The 20,136-nt window shown below is 50.0% G+C and overlaps 1 protein-coding gene across 4 annotated transcripts in view; it reads left to right on the forward strand.

Annotated features, from left to right (window-relative positions):
* GRHL1 (grainyhead like transcription factor 1) overlaps positions 1–5,243 on the forward strand; it is a 46,646-nt gene extending 41,403 nt beyond the window's left edge. For all 4 annotated transcript variants that reach the window (XM_050894904.1, XM_050894905.1, XM_050894906.1 and 1 more), the window contains exons 15-16: positions 802–866; positions 2,028–5,243. In XM_050894904.1, coding sequence (XP_050750861.1) covers positions 802–866; positions 2,028–2,142 — 180 coding nt within the window. In that variant the 3' untranslated portion in view covers positions 2,143–5,243. The remainder of the gene's footprint in view (positions 1–801; positions 867–2,027) is intronic.
* The last annotated feature ends 14,893 nt before the right edge of the window (positions 5,244–20,136 follow it).

Raw genomic sequence — 20,136 nt, forward strand, 5'->3', positions numbered from 1 at the left:
CCTTCCCTCCAGCGTGTTGACCACACAGCTTGGTGTCATCGTCCCTTACCCCATGGTCCTGAAGTGAAGCTGCACGTTTGTTGTTTCACTTGGACTTCTTAAAGCAAGGAAACAAGAGCTCATAACTGTAGCTTGGAGGAAACCCCCTGTGCTTTTGCATCTGAAACGGCGTATTGGTTTGGTACTTGTTGTCAGTGTGATAGAGCAATTTGCCAAAGTAAACCAGGCTTGGGTTACTGACCTTACGACTTTGTGGAGGTTTGTACGGTGAAGTGCCATGGTTAGCAGCTGTGGTTTCACACTGAGGTCATCCTGCTGGGTAAGGGGGACATTTCTGATCAGCTCGTGTCCTTAGCAGCAGAGGTCTTCGCTCTGTTGCTATTTTCTTCCTGCTCCAGCCGCTGTGATGACTAGTTTTCACTTGATCCCTCTGACACTGAATTTAAAAATGGTTTTTGGTATGCTAAGAGAACAGAGAACCAAGAGAGGATGAGAACCAGGGTGTGGGGTGATTTTTTTAATGTGTGGGCTTTTTGGTGTGGGGGCAGGGGGTTGCTGTATGAGAAGTCAGCGGCCAGGTTTAGAACATGATTAAATTTTTTGCACAGAAGTTGGCAGACTGCGGAGGAGGAGTTCTTATCTGTAGGCTTATGCTATAGTTCAGGATTTAGTATTGCCTTTATAGGGCAGAGCAGTTGTTTTCATCTGCAAACCTTTTTTGTTCCTTTCTGTAAAATAGTAAGTGGAAGACAATACCAGCAGTCTCCTTGCTTCACCAATGCTTGCTTTCTTTTGTTCTAGATATCTGACAAGTATGACGTTCCTTTTGATAAAATAGGAAAAATCTTCAAAAAATGTAAAAAAGGGTGAGTAGGTACCTATGCAACAACTGTCTGAGAATATCAACTCCTTTTTTCAAACCTGTAGGCAAATCTGCTTTATAATTCCTCCATGCACTGCACGTATGCAAATGCCATTTGCGGATATGTGTGTGCGCACGCAACGTATGCACAGTCCAACGTCATTCATGGAGCTGAAGACCGGAAGGGTCCTATAGAAATATGTAGTCTGACTTCCTGGGTAAATACAAGTCATGGAACCTCTCTGAGTTAATTGCTGTTTGAACCAGAGTTGATCATGTCAGAGGAAGAAGAGTTCAGTTTGTTTAGACTCCCAGTGACAAAGAACCTACTTCAACCCATGGTAAATTGTTCCATTGGTTAACTGTACTATGTCTGCATTTGGCTACAATTACTAAACCTGGTTGTCTTTTTGTGGGCTAAATTGAAGAGAACTTTATTGTGAAGTGCCCATTCTGCACAGAGGCCACACTCCACTGTCTTTTTATTTTGTAGCATTAATAATTGAGTTCCTCAACATTGTCCGCTTTTGTTTTTCCTTTTCATCTCTCAGTAATTTTCTTGTTTTTTCTCTAAAGTCACTTTGGTGTGTTAGCCCCTTCCCCAAAGCCCCTCTGGCCAGAAAATTACATCTTTTAATCACCTTTGGAATGTAGTTTCAAGGGTTGTGCTTTCATAGCAGAATTACCCCACCAGAATAACTGGAAAAGTTTTGCATTGATGGTAGCTAAACCACTGCTAAGGACAGCTTTGTGTGTGCACAAACACACAGGTATTGACCTTTCTGGCAAATGAAAGAAGTGGCCAAGCATCGGCGGTTTGTTCCTTATAAGCTCTGTAGGGTTTTGTGCTGATTGTTTATAACTGTCAAACAAACCAGTGCAGAGCCCCAAGGTTGCCCAAGTGTTTGCAGCTTCAGAAGGGTTTCTGCCAGTTCCAAAATCTTTCTCCCTCCCTGGTCCAGGAGCCAGACTTAACCCTTTCATTCAGATCCTAGAAGCGCAGCTGCAAGCCTTGATGGCAGGTTTGGGTAAGGACAGCTAGATCTGCTATAGGAAGCAATGAGTCAGAGATAGGATGGTCCAGGCTCTCTGAGGTTTGAGGGCACCTTTGCTGTCTTTGGCATTTAGAACTGTAATATATCCCTGATTTGTTTTATTTTTCCAGAATTCTGGTCAACATGGATGATAACATCGTGAAACACTATTCTAATGAAGATACCTTCCAGTTGCAGATTGAAGAAGTTGGAGGATCTTACAAGCTCACTCTGACTGAGATCTAAAATCATGGATCCTCTGTGGATTTTAAACAAAGGTCTCAAGTGAACATTTTCCCATAATTTAGTATGTTGGGCAAAACACTAATCACCTTCTCCAGAAGAAAGCCAGGTGTTGACTTGTTCTGGGGAGCAGAGCAGCAGTTTTGCTTAATACATTTGTTTCCGTTCTTTCCAAAGAACGTTGTAATGCTCATGACCTTATTTGCACTTGAAATGAGCGAGCAAAGATCAGCGATTAAATAGAGAGCGTGTATAAAACACTAGTAAATACGGGAGGGGAAAACTCCTGGAAGGTGGCCTTTTAGAGTGGTGATAGAGAATATTTATCTATTCAGTAACCGTGTTTGAGCCTGTTATCAGCTAATACCATTTTATTGGGCTGTTTTCTGCTAGGTAGAGTTGCAAAACTACTAATTGATACTAGTAGGAATTGCGTGCAGGTTGGAGAAAAGTCTTTATAATGTTTACTCTTGAACAGGGCAGACTGTGGAAATCTCTTGTGTCATTTGGGGGGGAATGTAAAACTGCCTTGCTTATGAAGAACTCGCCTTAGTAACTGTGTGAACTCTCATCAGATGAAGCTATATTGTATATAAGTGCAATATATTTTTGAAGGTTTGTAAATGTGTACATACAAGTGATATATAATATATATAAAATATGGTGTTCTGTATATACCGTGAATATATGCAATGAAGCCCATCTAAAAGGATGCCATATACAGAAAAAACAGATATTTAACATAGCTATTTAAGAACAGACAAACCCTTAACATGCACCAAAGGTGAGCACACGTTTGTATGTTCATAGAAGGCACAAGAGACCTGCTTGTTCAACATGGATCTTCCTGTGTGGAGGGAAAAAGGTACCGGCTCTCTCCTAAACCCTCTTGCACAGCCAGGCGACGGCAGTCCTGGCTTCTGTTACAAACTGCCACTTTGAGCCCTGAAACGGCTGCGTACTGCTGCCCTGGGAGGTAATCTGGGCTGAATCTGAGAGCTGGGTCCCAAGAGGAGGTGAGCAGATGCAGTTTCCTTGAAATCTCACCTCTGGTGGTCAGAAAGAAGGTCTCCTGGAGGGTGGACTTTTTTTCTGTAGCAGTGTACTTAAGGCTCAGCTGGATGCTGCCGGTAACAGCAGCTCGGGCTGGATGAACTTGCCAGCTTGCAAGGTCCTAGGATGTCGACAACTGGAAGTGCACAGGCAAGGCTTTTGAGAGAGGAAGGTGGCATCCTGGCACAGCAGGCCAAGCATTAGTGGGGACTAGGGGCTGCAAGCAGGTTAAGCGTTCCTGGTGTATGTATGTCGCCAGGCATTGACCCGCTGCTGAGGTGGAGAGACCAAACGGGCAGCTGGTAGCAGGTGTCCTGAGCCTAGCCCCAGCTGGGAGTACCAAACACCTCCAAAAAATACTGCTCTGCAGTAGACTGTACAGTATTTACTCATCATGTGCATGTGCTTATGAAGGAAAGGCACCCTCTGGTTAGTAGCAAGTGAGAGAGGAACATTTAAACAGCAGCACTTTGCTCTAAGGCAAAAACCTGCATTACAGGGTGAGCAGATGAGCACGAGTACCAGGTCCAGTGTCACTTAGTGCTTTTGTTAGGGATCTGGATAATGAAAGAGAGGTTTATAATGTTTTCAGACGGCACAAAGCTGGGAAGAGCTGCATGTGCCTCACCTAGGATGTGAAGGTCAATCTGGATAGGCTGGAGAAATAGTCTGGAAAAGTAGGATATGATCCTACTTAATGGTTAACGATTCTACTTAACGGTTAACGAATCGTAACCAAATGTTGTTCAGCTGTGTCATGCTGCTGTTTGGAAGAGGGAGGCAAATGCAATGTTGAGTTGATAAACAGGAGCATGGCCTGCAAGACATAGGAGACCTGCCTTTTGCTCTACTTGGCATCGCTGAGGCCTCCGGTGGAGCGCTGTGCCCTTCCAGCAGAGGCTGGTCCTATCAGATGTCCCAGAGAGGCCAGACCGCCTGGTCCTTCAGCCAGAGCTCATGGCTTCTGAGGAGGAAGGGCTGGATGAGTTGCCTGATGAGGGGTCATCTTCAGAAGGGAAGGTTGAGGGGAGCAGCGTCCCGACACGTGCAAGCGTTCTCCTGGTCCATCACAAGCACAACAAGAAGTAGTGGGCGTAAATTGCAGAAATTCAGGTTGTGTGTCGAGGCAGTTTTCTCTAGTGAGAAGAGCAGATTGCCCAGGGAGGTGGTGGAGTTTGGCATCGGAGGTCTTCAGAGCCAGGCTGGGCAAAGGTATCTCTGGACTGTCACAGGTATAGTTGATTCTCCCGTGGTGCTGAGACTAGGTGACCACTTGAAGTCCCTCCCCACCATATTTTTTTAATGATTTATATGAAATATAGTATTCTGGGATTTGTGTTCAGACCAATCCTGAGCTGGTTCATAAACTGCTCCATTCCCCCCTCCCTCCTCCTCCATTGACGGGCCCCACGGAGGCTTGCCAGTGCTCTGGGCACCGCGTGCTCCCCTCTTTGCTCTGTGGCCGGAGTCGAGCAAACTCCGCATGGGTGCATCCGTGACTGTGGGCGTGTGGATGGAGCCCGTGGGCTTGAAGCCGAAGGAGAGAAGCTGGCATGCGGTATGGTGCTGAAGAAACTTGGCCAATACATGCCACCCTGTACAGGAATCCACCGCCTGCAGAGCAGCCGTGGGACTCGTACCCAGCCAACACCAACCTGCCGCTTGGGCTTCCCTTCATCAGTCACAGGAATAATGTTACTATGGCAAGGGAATTTTTTTAAAACCTGATACATAGAATACGTATATATATTTACACATTTTTATTGAAAGTTGAAGTTTTATTACAGAAACTCGGTCTAGGGTCAGGGAAGTAGATTTAGAGTCTCCATAGAGGTAAGATTGACAGGAATGTTATTTCTTTTTACTGCTTAATGAAGTATGTGAACTAAATCTGACGATTGTTTTCCACTATAAGATATTCTGGGACACGGGTCTTTTAACAGTAGCAGCAATGTCATGTATGTTTTATGAAACTGATTTTTTTTGTTTTGCCTGCTGTTTTTTAATTGAAAATGTATTTTAAACCAAGCTATTAAATTTTATATGTTCATTTCTAATGATGAGTCTTCTATATAGTAAACGCATCTGCTCTTACCCCTTTATTTTTCCTTTGACAGGGGATCTATAAAACAAAACCCCAGTGATCATTTTCTAGTTTCTCTTCTTCGCAGAAGAAAATAATCCCAATGCCAGCCTTGCTGTTATTCCCACATAAGAAATGGTTAGTCCTGTTCTCATTCCCTGCTTGATTTCAGCTGACGTCATTCACTTTTGAGCGCGGGGAAGCTGCGTAGCATTTTGTTTCCGTAGGACCCTTTCCTTTGGCAGTAAAACAAAACCAAACAACCATCGGTAAGCTCAGATGTGTAGTGGGTCACTGGTGCCTGGTGGTCTCTGCTGGAGGTCGAACAAAAGCATCGGAGGCATTGCCGCCTTCTGCGCCCCGTGCAGCAGCGGATGGGGTCTCCCATGGCTGTAGACATGGAGGGGGGAGCTGTGGGCTCGCAGCGGTGCCAGCGGCTGTCCCTGGCTGCCAGGTCCGAGGTGCTTCATGTCATTGCCAGCCCACGATTGCTACGGGGAGTGGTGGGTGTCTTTCCAGGAGGAGCTGGTCATAACTGGCACTTCCCGGGCGGCGCAGGGGACCACTGGTGAAGCTGCAGGCATTGACTTAGTCCTGAGATGAAAACACTCAGTTAACGTCCGTGCTAGTTCTCCAGAATCATCCTAACACCGCTGTTGCTCTAGTGACTGGAGAGGTGTTCACCTCCTCTTTTTCACCGTCAGAAAATGTCTTGACAAGCTTTTGCTTTAGCTGGCTCCCCAACCCCTGCAGCAGTTGCAGGGTGCTGCCCTGGGGCAGCTTCTGTGCCAGCACCTTCCAATCGCTGGGCTTGTGTTGGCATGCCTGGGGCTTGGTGGGGAATAGCATGGGTGGCAGATTTCTGGGCTAGAAAAAGGCCGGTAACTATTTACTTACTTCTAGTTCTCATGCAGGCTGCACTCACGGGAGTTTGCATCCCGGACGTAGGAAGATGTTGCAGGACGTCACCTGGCAAGTCATGGTGTGCCCTGGGTGATGCAAAAGTGCTGGGGGATGCTGAGTGTCATGTACGCCTGAGTCAGTGCCCGCTGAAGGGTTGAGCAGGGTTTAGCCCCTGTACAGTCGGTTTGCAGCGTGGTGCCCATCTCGCAGCAAGCCTCAGCGTGAGGCTGGATCGGCTGTAGGGCCGGCTGCGAAACGGCTGCTCCCCCCTCTCCTCTGGGCGTGTGATACCTTCGTCTTCCTAAGCCTTTACGTGGTGTGCGCGTGTGCGCCTGCGCCAGCCTTCCCTCCTCCTCCTGCCACCCCGTCGGCCTTTTTCTGTTCAAGTTAATTTAAAGAAAGTCTGGTTTTAAGCAGCTCTTATCTGCAGCGGAGCATCAGCGGATGAAAGGTGAACTCCCAAAGATGCAGCTTTGAACTCTGAAGCCAGGCAGCCTTACAGGGAGATCCGTGCTACTTCCCTGGGGCGTGACTCAGGGCTCTAATATCACAAACATTTAGTTAAGCTTTTAAGATCTTAACTAAAGATCTTAATTTTGTATGGGAAAGCTGAGTTCTGCAGCAGCCTCCAGCTTCTTGATGGATCTTTTGTCTATTAATTGTAAGAGCTTTTTCTCAAGGCTTTGCAAGAGCATGGAACTTACATGCCTCCTCTATTGGGTTTGTTTGGTATTTTAGATGATTTGATGTATTATGATTAAATTATTAAATATTAGATAATATTTAGATGACACCTCAAGTAGATGGATTCGTCTAATGAAAAAATATGAGCTCTTATAACTTGTTTTGCTGATTGTCCTTGGACTACCCTACCACACCACCAGTGCTGGGTACATTTATATAGTTCACAATACTGCAGAAGGGATATTTTTGGCTTTTCTTTTCTTCTTGACGAGTTTCAGTAGCTGCTGTAGCCAGGGCATTTGCAGGGGTTCTGGTGCATCTTGCAGTTTATTGTTTGCGCAGGGCAATGCTCTGTTACCCCATCGATCTGTTTGCCTGTGCACACAGCTTGTGGATGGATGGTATGCACACTGGCTTAAGCGTTTCTTATTTTGCCGTCTCTCCAGCGCGGATGTCCGCATATGCGTGTGCAAATACTAGCTGGTGACCAGTGTCAATGCCATTGAACTTACGTGCTCCTGCTGCAGCGCTGGTCGTCTCAGGTGGCAGCTTGAGCCTGTTGCTGGCCTGCAGGTCGGTCACCTCCGACCAGTGCAAAGCACGCACCAGGCAGGGGAAAGGTGTGTGGCTGAGCGTGGCGGCAGCTCTGAAGAGTGGGAACACAGTGGAAAAGTGTTTGTACATCTTGGGGGTTTGATACCTGGGGGTGGGGACAGCCCTGGGCTCAGGGATCGATGACAGCAAGGGATGATGGAGCATGGTGTGTGGGTGGCTGCTCCCACCAGGCTGGAAAAGATGGTGTAAATTGGAGCAAAATCTGGAGCGGGGGCAAAGTGATGTGGGGAAAGGCAGGCAAATCAAGTCCCATGGTTCCCCGGCACCAGGAAAATCAAGTCCCATGGTTCCCAAGTGCCTGGCAGGTGAGGGGAGCTGGATGGAGCCCTGGCTGGGCAGCGCTGGCCCTGCCAACCTATCAAGTCTGCACCCGCAGTTTCTGGGCTCAATGGCTTGGGGCGAAGAGGGTGCAGTCCTGCTGCCGCTGCCAGGCAGCCCGGCTTGAACCAACTTGCCCGCTCCAACCATCGGCACGTGCCTGGGCAGAGCCCAGTCCCCTGCCTGGAGAAGCACGTTGGCTGGAGTAGCTGCCGTCATCGGGACCGCTCCGTGGGGCGATGCTCAGCCCTGCTCGGAGGGGTGACGGGTGCCTGGGGACAAGGGTGCAGGAGCACAGGGATTCACACTGGCTCTGCCAGGCAGCTGTGCCGGCGGCACCGGGGTTGGTGCCAGCGCTTGGTTTGATGCCACTTTTAATTCTGTCATGATAAGGTTTGTTTGATTTGGTTTTTTTTTTCTTAAAGTAAATAATTACATGAGCTTTATAAACATTAATAAGTAAATAAAGTAAAAATGATCGCTCAGTGGTCAGCTCTGCAGGTCATGTCGTCACAGTCTCTGCTCCGTGACTCTTCTCACGAAATACTTTGCTTTGAGCCTGTCAGCCAGCGCTGGCCAAGGGCTTTCGGGGGGCAGCAGTGCTGGGTCCCCCATCCTGTGGGTGTTGGGGCCCTAAACCAGCCCTTGCTCTCCCACTTGTTTCTGCTGTGTGTGCTTAAAAAAGAGGCCAGGCTGCAGGTGAGAGGCTGGTCAAGACTTGCCGGGTGCAGAGCCCCAGGTCAGGATAATGCATGAGACAAAAGGAGGCAGTTATAAAATCAGCGATGGCAAGCTAAAAACAAAATCTGTTGCTGCTTAAATCACTCCTTGCCATGCCATGTGGCCATTCCCAAATGAGCTGGCACCTCACCTGTGGCCTGTAAGCGACCCCCAGCCCGGCCTCAGCAGGGCCTGAGCCGTGCCTGTGGGGATGCTGCATCCCTGTGGGCTTCCCAGAGCTCAGCAGGGGCGATGGTTTTGGTGAGAGATGGGCCCAAATCCACCCGATCTCTGCGGAGGCACAGCTTGTCCCTGCTTGTCCATATGTGCTGCGGGGCTGGGGACCGTGGTGCTGCCCCATCCATGGCCAGCAGCACCCTGGGGACCCTATGCTGACTTTCGTTGCTTTTTCAAAGGAAAATTTTGAGCTCTCCTCCAGGACTGCAGAGGAAATTTGGAAGAGGACTGTCATGGTTTAACCACAGCCAGCAACTAAGCACCACACAGCTGCTCGCTCACTCCCCCCGCAGCAGGATGGGGGAGAGAATCAGAAGAGTAAAAGTGAGAAAACTCATGGGTTGAGATAAAGACAGTTTAATAAGTAAAGCAAAAGCTGTGCACGCAAGAAAGCAAAACAAGGAATTCATTCACCGCTTCCCATCGGCAGGCAGGTGTTCAGCCATCTCCAGGAAAGCAGGGTTCCATCACGCGTAACCGTTACTTGGGAAGACAAACGCCATAATTCCGAACATCTCCCCCTTCCTTCTTCTTTCCCCCAGCTTTATATGCTGAGCATGACACCATATGGTATGGCATATCCCTTGGGTCAGTTGGGGTCAGCTGTCCCAGCTGTGTCCCCTCCCAACTTCTTGTGCACCCCCAGCCTACTCGCTGGTGGGGTGAGAAGCAGAAAAGGCCTTGACTGTGTGTAAGCACTGCTCAGCAATAATTAAAACATCTCTGTATTACATCAACACTGTTTCCAGCACAAATCCAAAACATAGCCCCATACTAGCTACTATGAAGAAAATTAACTCTAGCCCAGCCAAAACCAGCACAATGCCTCAAGAGGAAGATAAATGAAGATGATTACGACTCTAAATCACTCTCCTTTGCTTTTTTTTTTTCTTCAAGTCCATCTTCCAATTCCTAAATGCTTGGGGTTAATGATGCTCTTCAATGCCATCATATTTTGCAATATTTAATTTCTTGGCAGAATTTCCCCCCATCGCCCTGCTTTGAAAACCCTCCCTCTGATCTTCAAGGTTTTCTTCACGCTGCATTACATCTATCCATTACCCCGCTGTTATTTTGCTCCAAAGGTACATCTCGAGGCTTTTATGAAGCATATTCGAGCTCCCTGACGATGGCGCTCGGGCGGATGTAATACAGCGTGACAGACCGTGCGAATGCCATGAAGTGCAGAGATAGCAGGCGGAAATCTGGCCGGTGGGGACCTCGCTGGCTGCAGCAGCGCTGGGATTTCATGCCCAGGTGAAGGGAGCAGGACCTGGCCTGAGACTGATAGAGCTGGGGAAAAAATAAGCTCTCAGCCAGGGAAGTCTGTCTGTGACACTGAAATGGAAGGACAAACCTTCAGGTTAAGGTATTCAGGCAGGGTATTCACAGCTCAGCTTATTTCGGTCAATCACTCAGCTTGGGAGAGAAGGAGGGATGGTGCTTGTGGAGCAGAAGGAGCTGTGGCCAGGGCTCAGTTCGACCACAAGGTTGGGAATTAGCGGGTGCGTGGGGAAGGTTTTGGGGTGAAAGCAGTGTTTCTCCCCAGTCCATGGCCATTCCCATCCAGCAGAACTGTGAAAGTTCATCCTCAGGCTGCTCTTCACAGGGTCACTGCATGGGTGAGGTTGGAAGGGACCTCTGGAGGTCATCTGGTCCAACACCCCTGCTTAAGCAGGGCCACCCAGAGCCAGTTGCCCAGGACCATGAATGTCTCCAAGGATGGAGACTCCACAACCACCCCGGGCAACCTGTGCCAGTGCTGGGTCACCCCCACAGTGAAAAAGTGTTTCCTGGTGTTCAGAAACTCCTCCTGTGTTTCAGTTTGTGCCTTTTGTCTTGTGAAGGTATGTGGTGGGTCTCCTGGAGGAAATGGTACCAAGAGATCAGAGAGATGAAGTGGTGATTTTGTTATAAATATGAAAATAAAATGGTACCTACTGGTACCGGAGTGTCTCAGAGAGGACAGTGGGGACTCAGAGAATGGGATGGCAAGAGCAGGTAGGACTGAGGCTTGAGCCTAAGCAGGAGGTCAGACAAGGAAGGGGTGCACCCTTCCTTGTGGGTGAGATGGGAGGCTGGAACGTGGGATGCAAGGAGAGGACCAGCAGCCGGATGGTGATGCTAGGCATTGGTGTTATAGCTCCATGCCCAGACAGCGTGCTGTGAGCCCTGCAGCATCATCCCATGCATGTCCTGGCAGCCTCAGAGGCTCAAGTCCTCTGCAGCCCATCGGTACGTCTTTACCGAGCCACAGCCGAGTGACAGGCAACGCCTTGCTGACACCCCAGAGCTTAGCCATCTCCCAGTGCACCTAACATTTTCCTGCTCTGGCCATGGTGGATTTTAACTAGAGATGGGATCCATGTCACAGGCATCACAGAGATCGCAAGATCGAGCTCTCCTGGAGGTGAGAAGATCCTGGATCTTGGGGCTTTGCTCTGGGCAAGTCTCTTATGCTACTTTCCTCTCCCCTTTCCAGCTTTCCGTTTCCTAGGCTGAAGCACTGAGTGCTGAGGAAAGAGCTTGGTATTGAATACGATGTAAATGGGTTTTACTCACAAATTGAATTAAAACTAAGAAAGCTGGGAGAGAAAAAAGCAATCCCAGAGCTGAAACAGCCCAAGCAACTGTTTTGAGTCGAGTAAGCCATCAGATGTTAAATGGCTTATTTCATTACCAGGAACTCAATCAAAGCCAATGCGCTTCCTCCTGGGCAACATCCCAGCAGCATGGGATGCCCACCGAGCAGCGAGGAGGTCTTGCTGTGCCCGGGAGTGGTAGGTTATTTCTAATGGAAAGCACAATCAAATTTTACAGGGCAGGACAGATACTATGTGAAAGCTGAGGGGACAGAAAACCTGTAGTGGGAAGATGGTGGCTGAAGCTCCTTCATCTTGAAAGCCTTGGGAAAACATTGACTAGCAAAGCCCTGCAATAGTCCAGCAGGGCAGGAAAGCATCAAATATTTCACCTGCTCAGCAGAGGAGGAAAGTCAGACCCTCGGGGATATTGGGGATGACAACTGGTGTATGAAATGCAGACTTTTTGGCATTAGACAGTTGCCTGCCTCTCCCCCCATCAGGTGTGTTGGAGGGACCTAAAGAGCCTAAATAATGCTTGAGGGTCAGTTGTGGATCCTGGCTGTAAGACTTGGGTGAAGTGATGCAGCCCGAAGGAGGCAGCACCCAGGCCGGCTTTGCTGGTTTGTAGCCCAGTACCTGCAGCATGCGCCTGGCTGCTGCACCTCGCTCCCCACGGCTGCAGCTCACCCTAAGCAGCCCGAAGTGGGGCGTGCAGATGGGGGCATCCCTGGAGAACACCCATGCCCTGGAAAAGCTCTGCAACGCGTGGTGCCGCCTCATTTCTCTGCTCTGTCGGCACCATGGAAGGATGCCCAAGGGGAAAGAAATTCAGTGTAAACAGTGTTGCCCGTACTCAGGGAGGGGAAACATCACAGCTACGAACCAGAAGACCCACAACCCAGAATTAGAGCCAGAGTTTATTTCACATTAGTCGTCTCGCTGCATCTTCTTAACGTCCTGAAGCTCTGCAGTAGTGGAGGGGAAGCGCACAACCAAGGCTGACATAAGGATTTACCCATGCTGTGAAAAAAATGGGGACTCCTTGCCCGTTTTATGTAAACAGTGTAAAACTAAGTGGGAAAGTGCCTTTGAAGGGGGGCATTAGGATATCCGCTGTGCAAGGGGAGTAACAGCAAGTAAGTAAGTCCAAGCAAGCACCAGTTATGAGAAAAAGCATCAAGTCATATTCAGCAGCCCAGCCTGGCGGGATAGTTTATCCAAGCAGCAAGCAGGGTATGTTCTGCTTCTGAGCAAGCGGGTGGAGGAGATTGAGTCGTCTGTCACCAGCAATACTGCTGGGGAAGTATCACAAGAGCAGGAATTTCAGTTTTCCAGCTCCTTAGCTGGGGCAGGGATGGGATGCAGACATCGCTGGGGTGACACCCCCCCCTCAGACACTAGGACAGGGATTTAAACTGTTAAGCGACTCAATTGCTACTGACTTTCCCCCCCACACAAAAAAAAGGCTCAGAAGAACATAGGTGGCTTATATTTATTCAGCTCTTAATGGAAAATGTATTTGTCAGTAGTAAAATCCTATACTTGATTGTGTCCATTTAATATATACAGTTAATTGTAAAGCACGGTGTTAATACAGCATTATGTATATAGAGGGCACTCAGGGCATATAATATTAGTTGTATAGTCTGAGTGCAAGCGTTGCGGGGGGATATTACCCCTGCAAGCAATCGCATCCCCAGCTCCTGCCTTCCTTTGCTTTGGCTGCCATGAGACAGGGACATGTCCTTGTCCCTGGGTTTGCCATCTGTCCCACGGTGTGCAGCTCTGCATGGGCCCCCCAGCAGGAAGGTGGCATTGGAGAGGGACACGGAAACCCCATCGCCTGTGAGGGAGCGTGGGCTGACTCAGCTGGAAACAACATGTTTTTAAGAGCACCGCTGTTTTGCCCGCCAAGCAGCGTTTGGGGAGGCAAAGGGAGGTGTCAGGTGAGTGCAGATTGAGACCCCGTGACGAGGAGCAGGAGTGGGCACAGCGCAGTCCATGGAAACTGGAAGAAGGTGATGCTGCAGCCAGTAACCACACTGGTTGGTGAGGAGTTTATTTATAAATACAATGGGTTAGCGATCGCATCTCGGTTCGGATGTCAGTGTAGTGTGACAGCTAGCTGTCATGGGGAGGATTTTATACAGCAAAATTCACAGTGGCGTTCACTCAGACATTATTTCAGGCATTTATGTTGTTACAGGAAGCAGCAAGTGAAGCTGAGTACGCAGAGCAAGGGTAACTCAGCTTTTGTCTCCTGCTCATCTGCTCCTGCAGACCCCGTGCACCTGTGAGCGTCAAGGTGGGGAGGACCATGCTCCCGCTGCGCTGGTGGCCCCACAGCCAGGTTCCTCAGCTCTGGCCGGGGAACGTCCAGAGGCAAGCAGGGCTGAGCCTTGGTGTCTGTGAGGACATCCACGTACAGGAGGGCAGCAGTAAAGGCGTGTTTGGTGCCAAGGTCGTCCGCTTGAAGGTGGCCATCTCATCTGTCCCCGTCTCCTCCACACAAGCTCTTGTGCTTACTTCTGTCCAAGGATGCCCTGGCTGGTCTCCTGCCCCTCCTCAGCCCCCTCATCTGTCTCGTTTTCAGTGATGGTCATTAACTCCAACACAAGATGATAGTTATTTTTTTACGTGGATGTTCCTTAAAGTTTTGCCAGGAGAGGGCCAAGAAGGTAGGAGGGGCTCTTTCTGCAGGGCTGGGGAAGGGAAGGGTGGGAGACGCAGGTCCAGGGAAGAGCAGGGGAGGCTGCAGGATGGACAATGTGGACCAGGGACGTTCAAGTGATTAATTCCCCAAGAAGCACAGGTCAGGAGTCACCACGGGGTCGGGGAGAAAAAAATACAGATAAGGCACTAGCCCAGAAGTAAAATGGACACTTATTTTAAGGTCTGCCCAAGAGGCAGCAAGCTTTCATTGGGCAACCAGGTCTGGGCTGTCATGGCCCTTCCCAGGCACCTAAGAAGGGCCCATTCCCAGAAAGGAGTGTTGGGAGAAGCCTTTGAAGATGCTCAGTAGTGCCTCAAGTTATCAAACATGACAGGGGACAGAAGTCATACATCTAAGCCATACAGAAAGCCCCTCTGATATCAGCCGGGTATTCCAGAAGCGGTGCGAGGAATGGGAAGAAGTGCCAGGATCTTAAAGAAACCCCATTTGGTGTCAAAACAGATGACCCTTAGTGAGCTGCCCGCAGCGGCCACATGGGAAGACCGCATCGACCATCTCTTCTGACCACACATGGACCTTGGCCGAGAGCCAGCAAAGAGATAACTAAACACATATGATGAGACAGCTGGATGCCTGCGATCAGTCAAATTCCCACCCCCCCGCTCCCGACCTCCCTTGGGCTTGGCACCATACTGTGCTCGGTGCTGCGCAAGTACTCAGGTGCATATGGACAATGCCCTAGAGGAGATGGCAGTGTTGGTACGGAGGACCTTCTGTCTGACTGCGAGGACACCATCACTAACTCTGTGTGCGAGGCCACTCCTGCCCGGTGGAAGTCTGTGGTACCAGTCACCCCCAGCTGTGAGCGTGAATGATGTTCGACGGTCCAGAAGTCGGTCTCTGGTCATGCGGGACATCTTCCCAGCATCCGAGTGCTGCATGAAAACACTTCAGTTAACAAAATGTGAACACATCGATGAAACACTTGTTTGCACATAGGCTTGATACCTGCCCAAGCAAGTCATGAGATGACCAAAAGAGGGGAACATCTGTCAGCATTGCTAATGATTTAATATACTGTGTGTCAGAAAATACGCGTCGGTTTAGCTAACAGTAATACTGAGGTCAAGAGAACAGTGAAAATGATGAAGACATTCACTTAAGCAGACAAATAAATAAATAACATGTCATTTTTATTTTTGCTGGTATTTGAATCCATCTTCTGGTGCCACTAAAATAAGATCAGGGCACGAATAGCAGCAGTAGAAAAACCAGATGGTGCACTCGAGCGAGCAGATGGTGCACTAGTGTGTCATACTTATTACTGTCACTTACTTTATTGTTTCTATTACAGTGGATCTTTGGATGGTCCTCACCTGTAATCAATATTTGTGGATTGAATTTTTTTAATTCAGTAAACATTATGTTTCACGTACTCGGAAAAAATCTGGTTGAGTGGTGATTTCTCTCTGTAGTACTGCCAAGTCTCAGGAAGCGTTTGATGCAGTCAGAATTTTTTCAGATAGAAACATGGTTTTGGGAGTGGAGAAAAAAAAAATTGGCAGCGTGTGTTTATTCTATAAGCACCCAGGGTCCAAAATAAAGTGGGAAACAGTCTGTGCGGCTCTTCTCTTAAACCCTTTCCTTTTGCCGTAACCTGGCTATGTTTCCTTGTGCCGTGCTGGCTGCTTACCCACTCGTTGGACCCTTATCCACGTACTGAAAGCTCAATCTGTTTCTGAAAGTGAATACGAAAGATGCAGGCAAGTAAGAAGTCGACTTTCGACTCACACCAGTTGGGGATGGCACGCAAGGACTGTGTTTTTCATCCTCCCTTTGGGCAAAGGCTGCTGTGTCACAGCCTGTCCCTGCTAGCAGACACGTACACAGTTTGCCGGGGAGGGCTGGGGCTCCTTGCCCAGCAGCGGGGGGGATTTGCTGTGCTATTTGATAGCCCGCAGCAATAAATGAGATCTCCCCTTCGGCAGCTGGCTCACATGCAGCGTGACAGTGCGGAGGGACTGCCCGTTTGCCCTCCCTTTCCTTCTTACGCGCTGTCTAGCCCTGCGCTCGCCTCTGTCGGCACGTTGGGAGCATGTCCCTTCAGCTCCGCGATGCTGCCGGGCACGGCGACAGGCGCGACAGCAGCCAAAGGCTGAACGGTCTGTACGGCTGCACCCGCTCGCTCGCTAGGAAAGAGGCAATCCATCAAAACGTTGCTCACGCAGACCCTCACTGTCAGCCGGGGCCAATGTCTGCGTAAAAGCCCCTGGATTTATCATCGCTTTTGCACTCAGAAATTATTCTAGCGAGAAATATTCCTTGTTGGTCTGTCTGCTTTTTTTCCTTCTCTTTTTCTTCCCTTCCCTCCTCTGTTCTTCATGGTTATCTCTTATATCCCCTTCCCCCCTCTATTCTTCACAGATATCCTATATATAACTCTCTGACTATAAATCCCTTCTATAACTCTGCTGTTCCCAGTGAGGTCTATAACTCTGCCATTCTCCCTGGGTGAATCCCTCCGGTCCCGCTCCTGCCCTCGGCCTGGGGGCTGCTGCAGCCGTTTCCATCATCTGGTGACAGGCACCACCTGGCAGAGCTGCTTCATTTGCTCCGTGGTGGGGAGTTTCTCCTCTGGCTACTGCTGCCGGCCCAGCAAGCGTGTTTTGGGGCAATCCGGGGCTGCAGCAGCTCCGACTGCTCCGTCCTTCAAGTGCACAACAGAGGAGGGAGACGCGACAGAGACGCATCCTACGCGTGCATCGCAGTCTTTCATTTCTTGCAATGTATCTTCTCACTTCTCCTGTATGGGAGCTCTGATTGTAATTATCTATATTTATTTAATCCTGCCCCATTTGCTAGGCTATATGTGTTTGCTACAGTAGCCTGTTGCTGTATTCAGCCAGACCAGACGCCGCTGCCAAATTGCACTAACTCTAAAGCTGCACCTCAGACAACTGCTTTGGTCTATTTTTAACTGCTGGTAAACATTAGGAAAACTGTCTGAGCCCGTACTATTCTTCCTCTAGTCTCTTTTGAATTGTTTGTTGTATAATCATCTGCAAAAAGGGAATGGGGGAGAGCTGCCTGTGTGCCCTTTTGTTGTTTTCAGTCTACAGTATTAAATATTTTCCCTCCTACCCACACGCAATGTTTGATTCTTTTCTTGTCTTCCCAGCCGAAAGGATAAGATAACCCGTGTGGAGCCTTCTCAACCCTCCGCCAGAGCAACTTACATCTGCTCGTTCCTACATCGGAACAAAGACATTGTCTATCTCTGACAAAGAGAGCTTTTCTCTGAAGTGTTTGCCAACAGTCTGAGTTAAATAGGCCTTTATAAAACCAAACGGTACTCGGAGAGCCAGATCCGGAGGACACCGGAGCAGCAGCAGCAGCAGCAGCACTGCAGGGGCAGGCTGGCGGAGGATGGCTCTGCGGGGCTGGGGGCCGCACTGCCACAGCCAGGTAGGCAGGGGCACCAGCATCCTGCAGCCACCGACGTGGGTAGGCTCCTCCGAGCTCTTCGGAAAGGAGTATTGCGGATATTTGGGCCCTGTTCCAGATTACTAGCTTCAGGAGGGAAACCACAGCCAGTGTGGATCATCCCGATGAGCACGCTCGTACGTTGGTCAGGAAGCTGTGCTGCTGGTTGAAACCCACAGGGAAGTCGGTGGGCGTAGGCAGAAGTACAAAGAAGCAAGATAATATTAACTGTATTAATATTCACCTTAGTGCAGCCTCGGGAAAGGAAAGAGAAAGGGGGGAGAAGTAAGAGGGGGGAGAGGAGGAGAAGCTTTAGGCTGTTAGGATTGGGAGCTCGAGCTCCGTGGGGTTCAGACCCGTGCTCTGCCACTGACATCCGACGCGAGGATGAAGAAGATGCTCCTTCCTCATCTAAGACTGCCTCAGCTGTTAGCAGCAGGACAAGGCAGACCAGGTGACTTTCTTAAGAGCTTTGAGGATTTATGTTAAAAACCTTAGTAGCCATTTTTAGCTCAGCAAAGGAAACACAATCGAACATATTTTCCCTATGGCACAAGTCAGAGTACAGACGTGCAACATCACTTCTTTTAACTGGTCTTGCATCCGTGCGCTGTAGCAAGGACCCCCGGTCCAGCAATTTCCACCTGGGGACTCAGAACACGTAGGCAGAGTCTGTGGTACGTGACATAGGAAAACATCCCGCTGGGAGTCGGGAGAAGTGATCCACTCTGCTTCCCTGCGACTGCTTCTTCACTGGCAAGGTTGCTATGCTGCCTTCAGATGCTATTACTCAATTAAAAATCTGCGCTGTAAATGACTAAGGCTGTGTGTGTAAGCGTTTTAAGCAGAAACTGCATGTGTTTCAACAAGCAGCAAAGAGACAAACACAATCGCTTCTCAACTACAGCGGAACTGGAGAAAATGCAAAATAGAACGGGACAGTATTTTCCTAGTTTTACAGTTCCCTAAAGGCTTCCCTCAAAATGGAACCGTATGAGTGGCTCTGGTCTTACAAGGAACAGCTAGTGGTTTATAGAAGAGGCACATACCGTGTGCCCCCACTGTGCTACCCCCCATCATGCTTTTTAGTCACTGACAGCATTTTCCCCAAATCTTTTCATTCCCCGTCACACAACCGATTTCCTTTTGCGAACATAACTCTTTAATGTTAGAGCTGGATTTGCAGTTTGAATTATCAGCATTTTTCTTACTATCATGAGGCACAGGGCCCTACCGCACAGGCTATGGCTCCAGCACAGTAGGTACCACGCAAACACAAACAGAAAGCTGCTCGCAACCTAAGTACAGCACGAGACGCCGGGCAGAGGCAGCAAGCCGCAGGCAGGAACAACGGTGTGCAGGAAACCTCGTGGGACCTTCAGGGGTGAAGGGCTTGTAGCTGCACCGGCTGCCGCAGTCCCTGTGGGACCCCCTGCGGGGGAGACGGTGGCAGGAGGCCTGGCAACGGGAGAAAAAGAGAGATTAGGTTAAATACGGGAGGCACTGGGCAGAGATGGAAAGAGGCAAGGGGAATGCCTGGAGGGATGGGCCAGGGAGATCATTTTAATTTGGTGTTTGATGGGCTGGGAAGTAGTAGTGCTGGGGAAGCTGAAGTACGTGAAATGTACAGTAATGGAGACCGGAGATGAGCACAGTAGGGTGAAGCTTTAGGAACTACGTGACAGCAGGGAAGGACCAGGATTCAGAAGAGCTGTAATGGAAAAAATGAGCCCCAGTGGTCAAGTGAAGCTAACAGCAAAAGGAGATGAAAGATTCAAGATGATCCCTCCCACATCCTCTGCATCGACAAGGACGATGTCACGTCTTGAGAAATCGAGGAAGGCCCAAGCAGAGATAACCCAGCAGGAAAAAATCCTTATTACCGTCTGCGTTTTGTTTCAGCTGGCAGCAAGGCACCCAGCCGGGGCCGGGACGGGAAAGCGCTCGCACGGCCAACGGTCGCCTAAGGCTCGGGGGGAGCCAGGTCCGTCCCGTCGAGGCTCTGCAGGAGCCGAGCTGCCCAGCCGAGACAGCGGGCACCGGGTCAGCGGTGCCGCTCCTGCCGGCATTCGGCGGCGTCCGGCAAAACCACAAACCCCGCCGGGAACCGGATGGCCGATACGTTGCAGCTTCCATTAGAAAAAGAAAGCAAGGGGCTGGGGACTGGAAGGCGAAAAAACAAAGAACGCACGTTTTTTAATGAAAAATCTGTTGTGATTTGAAGACTTTTTAAAAGATGCCTGCCGGGCTGGCACAGGGGAGGCCTTCCCTGGCCAGGCGCGGCCCCGCGGGCCCACGGCCAAGCAAGGGCCGGGGCCACGAACCCGTGGATCAAAGCCACCATACTAACGACGCTTAGTATTTTTTCGGGGTGTGCTAGGGTTACGTTTAACGCCGGATCCTCTGGCCGATCCAGCTGGCAGAGCCGCGCCGCGGCCAGGCGGGCGGGCGGGCGCCCGGCCCCTTCCCCGCCACACGCCGCCGGCGGGACCTCGCTGAACGCGACGGAAAAACCGAAGGCGTGGGGTGGGAATCTGCGGGAAAAGGGACTTTTCCCCAAAATGCCGCCCCAGCGCCGAGGACGGGCGGCCCCGCTGCGCTGCCCCGGCTGGGCCGGGCCGGGCCCCGCCGCCCTGAGGGGG

This window comes from Gymnogyps californianus, chromosome 3, assembly GCF_018139145.2.
Source record: "Gymnogyps californianus isolate 813 chromosome 3, ASM1813914v2, whole genome shotgun sequence".
Classification (NCBI taxonomy): domain Eukaryota; kingdom Metazoa; phylum Chordata; class Aves; order Accipitriformes; family Cathartidae; genus Gymnogyps; species Gymnogyps californianus.